The following is a 12,754-nucleotide window of genomic DNA, read 5'->3' as shown; positions in this document are numbered from 1 at the left end:
ATTTATTCAGATTATAAATTACACAGTTACTTACGATGGGGCTCTACCATCATCATAGCCTCTTTCTCTGACATGACCAATTGGCAAAACTGGTCACCCACGTTTGCTAAAATATATTTGGACGTGTCCAGGTCAAGTCCTTCATGTACCGCGAGGGAGGGCAGCCACAGCCCCATTGCCATGCTGTCACTCTGCTGCGGGCTCAGGAAACCTTCCACACGAAGGATTCCCTTCTTAGTGAAAGCCAGCCTGTTACAACACAAGTCAAGATGTCAGAGTCATACCTTAGACAAGAGTTAAGCAAGTCATACCAAAAGTTGTCTGAATCTTATTCACCTGCGAAAGTGGAAGAATCGGCAGGCCACGTTTGGGTCATCATCATCCGAGTCTTGCTCGCGGGATTTCCGGTAGCGCTCCAGACGGCACTCGCGGCATTTGTGCAGGTGGGGAGCCACGTTAATGCAAGAGCCGTCTTGCAGGAAGGACTCTCCGGACTGCTTCAAGCGCCGAACCTTACTCTGGTCCTTCAACACGGACTGTCCCACTAGATAAATGTTCACACATGGACTCAAAATCAGGTGACCGTGAATGCTGACTGATCTATCAAAATGAACTACTGATTGGCGGCCGACCGTTGTGGATTTTTTGATGGCGATGATGCTGATATCTTAGAAAGCAAGGTGGCCGATGGACAGAACTGTTAAACAAAGACAGTAAACTAACGAATAGTTCTGCAGGGATGACATTTTTGTAGGCCAAAACCCAGGCAAGTTTATATCACTTCCGGTTCTATCATAATGAAGTCAATGGGTTTTTGGTTAAATGCCTGAAATAAGGTCTGTGGTAAAAACAAGCTCAAGGGTCAATCCATGTCAAAGCAACAAAATTTCGGAAACTTCCCAGGTTCAAATTTAAATCAAAGAAACATAGACAAACAAAAATAGTGATGAAAGCCAAAATATTAAATATAAGATGTATATTGACTGAGTAATCCACTATTTTGTAGAGGGGGATCAAAAAGACAATTTTCACATGAGATTTGGTGCCAAATTACAGGGGGTAAAAATGGCTTTAGAAAGATGGCAGCAACATTATTCTGTTTTTACACAGAGATGGGTAAGTCTGCTAGTTAAATCTGTTTACTTTAGCAATCTATGTTGCATAATATGCCAACAGTGACAGTTCAAAAATGGAAAAAGCACTTCTTGTGTTTTTTGCCTCAAGTTTGCATGCCTGTAACTCAAGAAGTATTAAAGATATCTTAATATTCTTTTATATTTTGGTTTTTAACAAACATTTATTTTGGTATCTTAATTTTGAAGGCCCGATACGGCTCAATCCCAGAGATATGGAGATTTTAATGCAACTCCAGGAGTAAATTGTACACATTTTCAGAGGTCCAAAACCAAATGTGGGTCACTTCGCCTCCTTTTTTCTTTTTCAGAGGAATATTTGAACAACAAATAATGCTGAAACTAGAAATGCATCTCGATTTTTTTCTAACACAATCAGCCGCGGCGCTACCATTGGGCCCGGGTGGGCCTGGGCCCACCCATTTTAGGTCCGTGCCCACCCATTTTCTACTATGGTTTTGTACGTTTCTTCATTCGGATCTATTTGCGATCCATTCCATTCTAAACAATCAACGCAGTTTACATGCTTCGTCCTTTTTACATTCTTCATTAAGATAGTAATTATTAAATGCACGCATAATTATCAGTGAACTTGATAAATGTTGCAGATATGTTTACATGCATGCACAAACAAATGCCTTTCAACTTAGTGTGCAAAATTCAGAATAAAATGAATGTGCAGCAATTTGTACAAATAGAGAGTCTGTAGGCCTACTATATGTGTTGTAGCCATTAAATAAGCTCATTTAGTTTCATATTTGTTAAAATATTATAATGTTATTTTTTCATTTATGTTGATTATGAAAAGTTACGAGTAAGATAGGATGCGCAATATCGAGAGACATGGAGCGGGTCAGACATGATTTTGACCACTTAATTAAGGTTTGTTTTGTAGAAAACCCTTTTTTTAAGTGAATTTCGTTTTGTATAAATTGTATCTTAATTTTAATACATTTTTTTATCAACCAATTGCCTGGATTTAAATATAGCAGACAACATAATCATGGAGGCACCTGCACGGTCACTTGCATTGCTCGTGAACAGGAGCGCTCATCCTAGCTTAACGAAACTCAGCATATGCCTCACAGACATGAAATATATCTTAAGAAAGCTTGAAATGTCTTTTTAACAATTTAAAACGAAAAGAAATAGGCTACTCTCTGGTTATGTAATCCATGATGTGCATTTCTCTCTATAGGCGCGTTCACTACGGAGATGGCGATCGTCAACTTCATCTTTACAGCTGTTGTTGCTGTTAATAAACTAAAAATAATAGGCCTATAATTCTATTAAACAATAAATTAAATGAAACTGTAATTGTATTAAAAAAAGCTACAAAAAAATTCCTGTTAAAATTTTTTTTTAAACCTATGCTAATTACGCATTAAATTCAGGTAGGCTACTGAGTCCTCACAGTCCTCAGTGCCGCAGAAAAGCGCTGAAACGGAGATGAAGGGGAACCCGTTTTTTTTTGTTTTTTTTGGGGGGGGGGGGGGGGGGGGGGTTAGGGGGCTTATTTTAACTGGCCCATCTAGTTTTCTGGGGGCCCACCTACAATCAAAATCCTGGCGCCGCTAGTGAACACAATTCCATAGAATGAGTGCCTGAGTCTGGCCATAAATATTATTTTTCCCAAGTTTGCGTGCCTGTCACTCAAATTCAAATGCTCATTTTGACCCCCCTCAACAAAACAGTGAATAACACAGTAAAATATAATGAGATTTAATATTTTGGCTTTCTTTATTTTTACATTTCTTTCACCAGAAAAAAAGATGGTTGAGTTGACGTTATTTCCTCATTTTATTCTGCAACATAAAATGCATCAGTAATAGCCGCTTTTATTTGACTTAAACTGCTAACAATTGGCTAAACGGGACTACAGAAGTTTATGGTTACATTAAACATCATCAGCCGAACAGGTAAACTCAACTACGCACTAGTCCGCTTTCACAGCCTCAATGTGCTTATAATCAAACTATTCTAACTCAATCTTTAAGGGAAAATGTTCTTTTATAAAGAGTTGTCGGAAGCTTAGTGATGGCGATGTTGAAGTCATGCAGTTTGTTTTAGCTTTTTACTTCTGCCGATAGTTTTTAGGCTTTTTAATTCATAACATTTGTGTTAATTTGTGAAGATTATCATAATGAACAAATTGTGTATGAAAGAATCATAAACTTTTGTCAGTCACAGAGCTTATTTTCTGCAATAATACAAAAGCCAATGGAAAAGCCGAGGGAACAAGGGTGATGCTAACTTACGGGTTAGCCTACAAAAATATGTCATCTCTGCACCACTCTATGCAAAAATATAGACGCACAGGAGCTCCCACGCTCTCACACACTGATATCAGTTCTCAGAGCTGTCAAAATAAACATCTCGCTTCTGACACATCTCAGCCAAACTGAAACTGACTTATTGGCCAGTGCCGATAATTAGTAAATGTCAAAAATCGACCAATATACACATCGACCACTACTACAGATTGCATAAAAATGCTATAAGGCATGAAGCAAAAGGAATCAAAAGTGAGTGGAAAAGTTTCAACTGTTTTTGTCCATACAATGAAAGTCATTAAGGTCCAAAACAACACTGGACCCCTTGACTTTTATTGCATCTTCCTTCATGTTTCACAGATTAGAGAAACTCATACAGGTTTGGAACAACATGAGGGGGAGTCAATGATGGCAGAATTTTAATTTTAGGGTGAACTAATTTATGAATCACACAGCATGCAGTAGTCAAGCATGTTACCTTTAAAGGGTTTGTTCCGCGGCCGGCTCTTAGGCGCAGGCAGGGTCTTATTCTTATCCTCATTGGCTGCAGGAACCCCAGGTTTCTGGCTCGAGTTGTCCTCCGCCTCGCTCAAATCAGACAGGTCACTGTTGCTACTGGACTCTGAATCCCTTTTGGTGGACTGACCGCGTTCCTCCAAGGAAAACTTGGTTTGGTCGAAGGGCATAGCGACACCTTGGCCTTCAGTGGAGAGTCGGGTTCCCGTACTGACATCTGAACCCTCTTTGCTTGCTTTGGGCGTTTGTTGTCCATCCTGTGCTACCGATGTGAATGACGGAGTAGTCATGAGAGCAGGAGCAGCGAACTGGGGAGTTAAGATTCCCTTAGGAGGTTCTGCCATGGTGAACAGATTTGGTTTGACCTCATTACCAGGAGGATCTTGACTAAGTACACTGGTGCTGCCTGAAGGTGAAACAGCAGATGCGGACAGGGCAGATGACGACTTTGGAGTTGACAAGGAACTGAAAGGGCTGTGCGAAACAGCTCCACCATAAGCGAGAAATGGATTCGTCTCCTTCGACGCCTGTAGGAACAGGTTCTCGTGAGTTTCTGAAACCTTGTTGCCAGCAAGCAAACCGAAACCGCTGACTGGGCTCGAGCTGTTAACATTTCTAATCCCACTACTGGCGCTTCCAAGTCCACTGGTTCCTAATCCCAAAGAGGGTTTCAGCACCTCCGCAGAGCTCGCAGCTTGACCGATGGCTGAGGGGAAAGTGGCTGGGAGTTTTCCGTGTGCCTCCACAACCGCTCCGAATGGCTTGTTCATCAGCCCATTGCCTGCAGGCTTGATGTCAGGCACTTTTGGCTGCTCTTTCAGTGGTGCCAGGCCACTAGCAGGTGCTGAACCAAACAGTCCAGCGGATGCAGAAGCCACAACTGCCTTCCTGAAACCCTCGGAGGGAGCGGAAGGCTTGAACAGGCTAGGCGGCTCCTTGTTCAGGCACTCGGACAAGGATGTGAAGGCCTTTGACTGGCCTTGCGTGATACTCTGGTTCTGAGACATGCATTGAAAGAACAGGTTCTGTGAGGGATCAGCGTTCTGCCTCTGCGGTTCCTTCGCGGCTCCAAAGGGAAAGCCAAAAGGCTTGTCCTCCTGGGAAGAACCATTTGTCTGTGTGGGAACATCTCCAAACTCACTTGACTGTTTACCAAATACTGCAGCAGCTAGAGCAAGGGTCTTGGGCGTCTGAAATATAAATAAGCCAAATAAGTGACGGTCAAAGACTAATAAAAGTCCACAGAAAGAAAAGGTCAAATCTTGTTAAAAAACCAGTGTTGATATTAACTAAAACTGACCCTCGTGTCGTTCCAAACCCATAAGACTTTCGTTCATCTTCGGAACACAAATTAAGTTATTTTTAATGAAAAGAGGTTTCTGTCCCTCCATTTCATTAAAAAAAGATCTTCATTTGTCTTATGGGTTTGGAACGACATGAAGGTCAGTAATTAATGATTTAATTTGTAAACTATCCCTTTAATATGAAAACAAAAAAAAACAAAAAAACTTAAGTTGTAAATTATGTCTTGGCAACTAACTGAAATAAATAAGTTGAAGCTGAAGTAGTAAAATTACTCAAACTGAAAGAAAATAAACAGAAAAACAAATATGAAATAGTTAAACAGAAAACAAACTAATAAAAATAACAAAAGCACATACTTATTAAAATATAAAAATACAAAAGCTAAAATAAACTATAAAATAATATATAAATAATAATAAACATGGCACATTTTTTGATGAACTGTCTTTATATCCATTTTGAATTCATATGGTTTTGAACATTCCTATTTAAAGGAACACTCCACCGTTTTTTTAAATAGGGCTTATTCACCTTCTTTCCTACATTTAGATAGGTGGGCAAATGCATTTTTGTCTCAGTGCATGCATTGTTTTAGTTTGACAGGGTCGGCGCGAGCTTAGCTTAGCATAATGAATGTAATCCTTTGTTGCCAGCTAGCATGTCCTGAGTAAAAGTAATATAAAAAATAAAATAAAAAACACCTAATTACTTCTTGTGGCCTGCGTATTCACAACGAGTACAAATAGCGATGCAGATTAACACTAGGCGATTTCCTAGGCAGATATTGACATGGGACTATATTAGGGGGAAGCACAGGCGAAGCACTGCTACTTGGGCTCAGAGATATCACGCCCAAGTAGCAGTGCTTCGCCTGTGCTTCCCCCTAATATAGTCCTTAATATATAAGTCAATATCTGCCTAGGAAATCACCTAGTGTTAACTATTTGTACTTGTTGTGAATATGCAGGCCACAAGAAGTAATTAGGTGTTTTTTTTATTTTTTATATCACTTTTACTCAGGACATGCTAGCTGGCAACAAAGGATTCCATTCATTATGCTAAGCTAAGCTAGCGCTGACCCTGTCAAACTAAAACAATGCATGCACTGAGACAAAAATGCATTTGCCCACCTATCTAAATGTAGGAAAGAAGGTGAATAAGCCCTATTTAAAAAAACGGTGGAGTGTTCCTTTAAATAAATCTGAAGATGTTTTAAATATATTTTTCACCATAAAAAGTATTTCTCACAAATGCATATTAATTCATAATATTCCATTTTTGGGGACTATTTTTTTTTTTTTGAATTAATTAATAGATCCAGAAGGAAAAAAAACGAACATCATTTCCTACCTGGCTTGCTTCTGGGGTTGATCCCCACATACTGGGCTTTAGGTTTGCGTCTCCAGGAACAGAAAGAGCCACACTTGAAGCATTGTCTTGGGAAGGTGACGAAATGGTCACGGGACCTGGAGACACCAGGGCAGCTGTTTTAGGATACCCTGAAAGGACACCTCCCTCCTCCCTCTCGGATGCTGGGAGTGTGGGAGATGACTTGGGGGCAGGGGCCCCGGGCACCAAACTGGGCATTTGCCCCAAAGAAGGAAAAGTGTTAGAAAAAGGCGATGGGGCAGGCTTCAATGGAGGTGGTGTTGGAGTGGACGCAGGAAGCACGGCTGACACTGAAGATATACGTTCTTGGTTTGGGACAAAACTGCCATTCTCCTTGACAAAACTTGTGCTCCTTATGTGGGAGTGATCCTGCTGAGAGGAATTGGTGGTGTTAGAGGAGTCTTGGTTTGGGAAAGCTACTGGACTACAGGTGCTCGACACCCTCCCACCTACGCCACCCCCTCCGTCTTTTCTCTCCACTACTACTTCTACCGGCATCTCTACACGTGTTACCATAGCCTCAGCGTCCTTGTTGGAGCCATTCCCATTCTGGCTGTCAGAGGCACCCTCCCCGGCTCCTTTGAAACGTTTGAGAGTAACGTCTTCATCTCCTTCAGATGCTGTCCGGCGCCGCCGACTGCCCTCACCTTTCCCACCATCACCCTCCTTCTTGCGTCTATCTTGGCTCTAAAAGAGAAACGATATGGTAGAATGACCCAGGCACAAGATCAATTACGAAGTTCATATATATGTGTATGTGTGAGTATACGCATATAAATATATATAACTGTTCAAAAGTTTAAGGTCAGTAAGATTTTGTTAAATGTTTTTGAAAGAAATTCATGTTCACCAAGGCTACCTTTATTTGTAATATATTTAAAAATGTAATTTATTCCTGTGTTTCAAGCATCATTACTTCAGTCTTCAGTGTCACATGATCCTTCAGAAATCATTCTAATATGATGATTTGATGCTCAAGAAACATTTTTTATAATCTTAATAATTTTATCTAAATCTAATCTAAAACTTTTGAACATTAGTGTGTATACAATATTCAGAATTTAAATGACTTTGTAAATGCATTAAAAAAACAATGCAATTTGTTCTCAAAGACTCCTAAACGAGTATAATTTCCAACTATTATTGCTAATCTTTGAAATAATTTTTTCGTAACTCAAATTTAAAGTGTAATAAATTCTATCTGGTGCAAGTAAAAAATATTTATTACTAAAAACAAATCAATAAAAAAATATTTCTTTGGAACACTCTAATCGACAACTTAGATTTCACTAAATCTAATTGATTTCACTAGCAGTGACAGAATTCGAACATACCTCATCTGACTGTTCCACAGCAAGCATCACATGAATAACCCGAGGATCGACCACTTGTGTCTCCTCACCCTGCAATGGTAAACCATGATTGACACATTAAGCCACACACTAAAATCAGCTTCCATCTGCAGCTACAGTACGCCATGAATCAGTCAATGGTAACACCATTAGTTTCTAAAACAGACAGACTTGCACACGTACCTGATCCATGGTAATCTCCATGATGTGTGAAACAGGATCATGCTGAGATACGAGTCCCAGCGCCCAGGGCTCCCCAAACTCGGGCTGGTACACCTGTACTCTCCGACCCTGAATAGTGTAAGATCCTGCACAAGACAGAAAAGAAATAAAGCTTATGTTATCAGCTTAAAGGGATAGATCACCCTAAAATAAAAATGCTGTCATCCTTAACTGACCCTCGTGTTGTTTTGTTCCTCTTTGAAACACAAATGGAGATTTTAGTCCCTCCATTGAAATCCCATTCACCCAAAACTCTGATGCTTCAAAACGTTCAGAAAGAGATCATAAAATAAATCCATATCATGCATCAAGCGGTTTAGTCCGAACTCTTTTAAAGAGACTCAATCACTTTATAGGATGAACAGATTGAATTTAGGCTTTTATTCACATATAAACATTGGTCAGCAAACAATGTTTACAGCATTTAATTTTGGTAAGCGGAAGCTCAAGCATGGTTGATGGATGAGCCAGAACCAAGTACGGTTGAGCTTCTGTTTGTGTTCGCTGATCAATGTTTTTACGTGAATAAAAGCCGAAATTCCAGTCGAGTCTCTTCAGAAGACTTTTGGACTAAATTGCTGGATGCATATGGGTTTATTTTAAAATCTCTTTATTTATGTTATTAAGCGTCAGAGTTTTGGGTGAATAGACTTTCAAAGGAGGGACAGAGATTTCATTACAAATATCTTCACTTGTGTTTCGAAGATGAACGGAAGCCTCATGGGTCTGGAACAACATGAGGGTGATTAAATGACAGAATTATCATTTTTGGGTGAACTAACCCTTTATATATATTGCATGACTTGACTTCATTGCAGGCTTTGCACAGGTAACTTTACTCATGCACGTTTATAGAGTTAGAGTTTATTTATAGGTAAATGCAACTGACCTTTGCGCAGGATCTCCTGCAGCTCAGAGTCACTGTGCCAACTGCTGATGGCAGCATGAAGCGCTGGCTGCTCTTGTAGCAGAGAGTGTCCAAAATCTTTTTCAGTCTGAAGAAATAAAGAAAATAATCTATTTGATTGAGTTCTATGTGAACTTTTACAGTGCAAAAGTTCTGCATTAGTACATTTAAAGTGATCAGAATGCAGATCTTATGATGGTCACCAACCTCAAACGTGTGCAGTGAATTCCCATTAGGGAGAAACGACAAAGTTCTTGGTCCAAAGAACTCGACAGGAGCCATGGAACCCAAACCCACACGGTCAACCAGCGGCTTGAACATCTGAAGATTGAGACAAGAGACAACAAGTGGGTTCAGGGAAACCAGTATGGGATGCACAAACGAGTGAATAAAAAAACATATCTTCACTCTTACAAGAGTTACAATCTAAACAATTTCCAAAAGCTTTTTCTAATCAAATTATAACTACAACAAAACCCAAAGATGACTGACAATATGGAGACAGCTCTCGACCTGTATGAAGGTCAACATGAAATCAAAATTGACAATTCAGAATAACTTCCCCTCCCTCTTGCAGCGACATCTCTTCTCTTCTCTGATGATGCGTTTACTTTATCTGACTCACATCAGATCCACCAATAGCAAACCACAACAATCCAATCAATTCCCCATGGACAAAATCAAGTCCCGTCCTTCACATGTTCTTGTTCGAGAAGTCGTTTCACTCGGACATACGTCACAATAGGGAAGAAAAGACTAGCGCAACTTCAGTTTCATGCCGACTTTGGGCAATTATGGGAAGATTACCCAGATGGAAAGAGCAGAATCCCAGTGTGCATCTGTACTCACCAAGGCTGGCCATTGAGTAGCAACCGCTGTTAGAGGCGAGGGAAGGCAGAGGGAAGGGTCGGTGCAGTTGACCCAGACGATGCCACTCTCCACGAGAACCGCACGCACCTCGTCCCCGTACACCTGCACCCATGAGCGCTGCCGCCAAGGGCTCTTCTCAAATTCCACGAACACCTGCGATAAGAGATGGGAGGTTGGCATCTTTGCAGAACACAGAAGTAAAACGCTGCACTCTACAAGTTTCAACGTGAACTGACGTGAATTCAACCTGAACTTCCATCTGTTGGAAATGGATATTATGTTAATTACATACCAAACTCCCAAACTGTTTTGACCTATGTACAACAACAACCCCGTCAGTAGGCTCAGTACCCCTTCATCAGCACCAAACAAGAAAAATGCTCATTTTAACTAATATTTCAGCATTGTTAATATGATTAAAATGGCTATTATTAAAATATGGTGAGTGAAAAAGACTCACCAAGTAGTTTCCTTTCAAAAATGTATGACCGTCTTAAAGGGAAAGTTCACCCAAAAATGAAAATTCTGTCAGTAATTACTCACCCTCATGTTGTTCCAACCCCGTAAGACCTTCGTTCATCTTCGGAACACAAATGAAGATATTTTTGATTAAATCTGAGAGCTGGCTCACTCCTCCATAGGCTTCTAAGACACTATAACTTGCTGGCCCAGAAAATGTATTAAAGACATCGTTAATATAGTCCAAGTGACTCCAGTGGCTCAATCTTAAGTTTATAAAGCGATGAGAATACTTCTTGTGCGTAAAGAAACACACAAAAATAACGACTTTATTCCACTTTTCATTTCCTTCTCTCTGGGCCTCGAGTTAGTTCACGTAGTGTTTTAGCGCAGCGCGTCTTTGTTGTACGTCACACGTAGGCTCACTATTGGCCAACGCTGGTCATGTGTGTGATGCGTGTGACGTGTAACACAGACGCGCAGCGCAAAAACACTACGTGAAAAGACTCGAGGCCCAGAGAGAAGGAAATGAATAGTGGAATAAAGTCGTTATTTTTGTGTGTTTTTTGCGCACACAAAGTATTCTCATCGCTTTATAAACTTAAGATTGAGCCACTGGAGTCACTTGGACTATATTAACGACGTCTTTAATACATTTTCTGGGCCAGCAAGTTATAGTGTCTTAGAAGCCTATGGAGGAGTGAGCCAGCTCTCAGATTTAATCAAAAATATCTTCATTTGTGTTCCGAAGATGAACGAAGGTCTTACGGGGTTGGAACAACATGAGGGAGAGTAATTACTGACAGAATTTTCATTTTTCAACTAACCCTTTAATGAGTGAAGTTGTTTATGAAGGGGTCATTGAATCATTGACTCAACCGATTCGTTTAAAACGCTGAATCATTCAGTATTGAATGTTGCTTAACTATGTTATAAAGATAAAAATGCCACATTTTTTATTTATTACAACATGTTAACCAAGTTTCATTTTATAAATCATCTAGAGAATCAGTTATTTTAGAACAGCATTCAGACGTTTCAAGGGCCATAAAAAGTAACATCAGCTAGTCTTCCGGATTCCAGTAAATAACAGATGGTAAAAAAAAAAAAAGGATTAAATCAAACCAGTGCACAAGATATAAAAAGCCTGCATGTGTGTCTACCATGCATTTCATTGGCTCTGTATTAGTACTCCACACACTGACCATTAAACTGAATCTAATGCAATTTAATCCAAGACTAATGACTGACAAAATAAAAACTCCTAAAAAAAAACTTATTTTAAATAAAGTTTTTGCCTGTGTGAATATAAATAGCTTATACTTCGCAAGTATTTATCCATTTATTCTACATAGAAATAACCCATTTATAAAAACTCATTCTCCTTATTACTACAAAGGCAGAATGACATAAACAATGGCCCTTCCCTTTGTATTCATAGTGAGTATGTTTAATCGATTTGACGTATGCTTTTATCGTGCTGAATGCATTTTAAATCACAATGGGCCTAGTAAGCTGCCTAACCAGACAGCATCAGTGACTTCCAAAAACACAGACGGCTCACTAGGATTTAAGCCAGCCCTTATATGCAGCTAGCTACTTAGCTAACTAGCACTCCATCACACACTTAAAGTCTATCTGCATATCTCTCCCTTAATTCAGAATTAGATGCAACCTGGAGTCAGGTCACATTGTGTTACACTGTTAAACTGTCGAATGCACCAGAGTTGATTCGCATGGGCAGGTTTTGTTTAATGTTTTGACGGGGTGTTGTTGTTGTTGTTGTGTCGGTCTCACCTCCACCCCCGGGCTCGCCAGCCCGATCACACTGACCGCCCGCACGGTGCCGCGGAGCCAGGCCGCCGGATCCGTCCCAACGCCCGCGGCAGACGCGGAGCTCCCGTCATTGAGCAGCAGCAGCAGCCGTTTCCCGATCAAACCGAGCGAGTCCCCCATATCACAACCACCATGAAGAGAGCGACTTCCTCTGGAGCTCCGCTAAAATCCGCGATCTATCGTGCCTCAACTAAACCCGTCAATTACTAAAGTCACATATGAATGACTGCAGCCTGTGCGCGTGGGATTTGCATCGGCAAGCTGAGACGACTGATAACGCGCTTTACTGGGAAAGAAGGTGTTATTGTTCGAGCTTCAGCCCCTTGTCCTCATCCGCCATTTAGCTGTGCAGTGATCAAACGCACCCCTCGTACTGCTGCGGGACTGCGCTTCACGGGCTACCCGAGAAATAGAGCAGCGCCCCCTGCTGGACACTGTACGCGCCATACACAGTGAACGCGCATCTCTGGAGGTCTGTATGGGAGGGTCACG

At 40.7% G+C, this 12,754-nt stretch overlaps 1 protein-coding gene across 8 annotated transcripts in view; it reads right to left on the bottom strand.

Annotated features, from left to right (window-relative positions):
* The window catches only part of kdm3b (lysine (K)-specific demethylase 3B), a 36,627-nt gene extending 23,985 nt beyond the window's left edge, over positions 1-12,642 (bottom strand). For 5 of the 8 annotated variants that reach the window (XM_084429704.1, XM_084429708.1, XM_084429705.1 and 2 more), the window contains exons 1-10: positions 12,224-12,637; positions 9,947-10,120; positions 9,305-9,418; positions 9,080-9,185; positions 8,152-8,276; positions 7,951-8,019; positions 6,578-7,303; positions 3,885-5,112; positions 337-544; positions 35-249 (exon numbers count right to left, since the gene is read on the bottom strand). In XM_084429704.1, the coding sequence (XP_084285830.1) occupies positions 35-249; positions 337-544; positions 3,885-5,112; positions 6,578-7,303; positions 7,951-8,019; positions 8,152-8,276; positions 9,080-9,185; positions 9,305-9,418; positions 9,947-10,120; positions 12,224-12,382 (3,124 nt within the window). In that variant the 5' untranslated portion in view covers positions 12,383-12,637. Of the gene's footprint in view, positions 1-34; positions 250-336; positions 545-3,884; positions 5,113-6,577; positions 7,304-7,950; positions 8,020-8,151; positions 8,277-9,079; positions 9,186-9,304; positions 9,419-9,946; positions 10,121-12,223 lie in introns of all 8 variants that reach the window. The other 3 variants (XM_084429703.1, XM_084429707.1, XM_084429709.1) reach the window with 2 other exon arrangements.
* Positions 12,643-12,754: the final 112 nt, after the last annotated feature.

The sequence above is a fragment of the Rutilus rutilus genome (genome assembly GCF_951802725.1).
Source record: "Rutilus rutilus genome assembly, chromosome: 14".
Classification (NCBI taxonomy): Eukaryota; Metazoa; Chordata; class Actinopteri; order Cypriniformes; family Leuciscidae; genus Rutilus; species Rutilus rutilus.
This window is presented reverse-complemented; position numbering and strand designations above follow the sequence as displayed.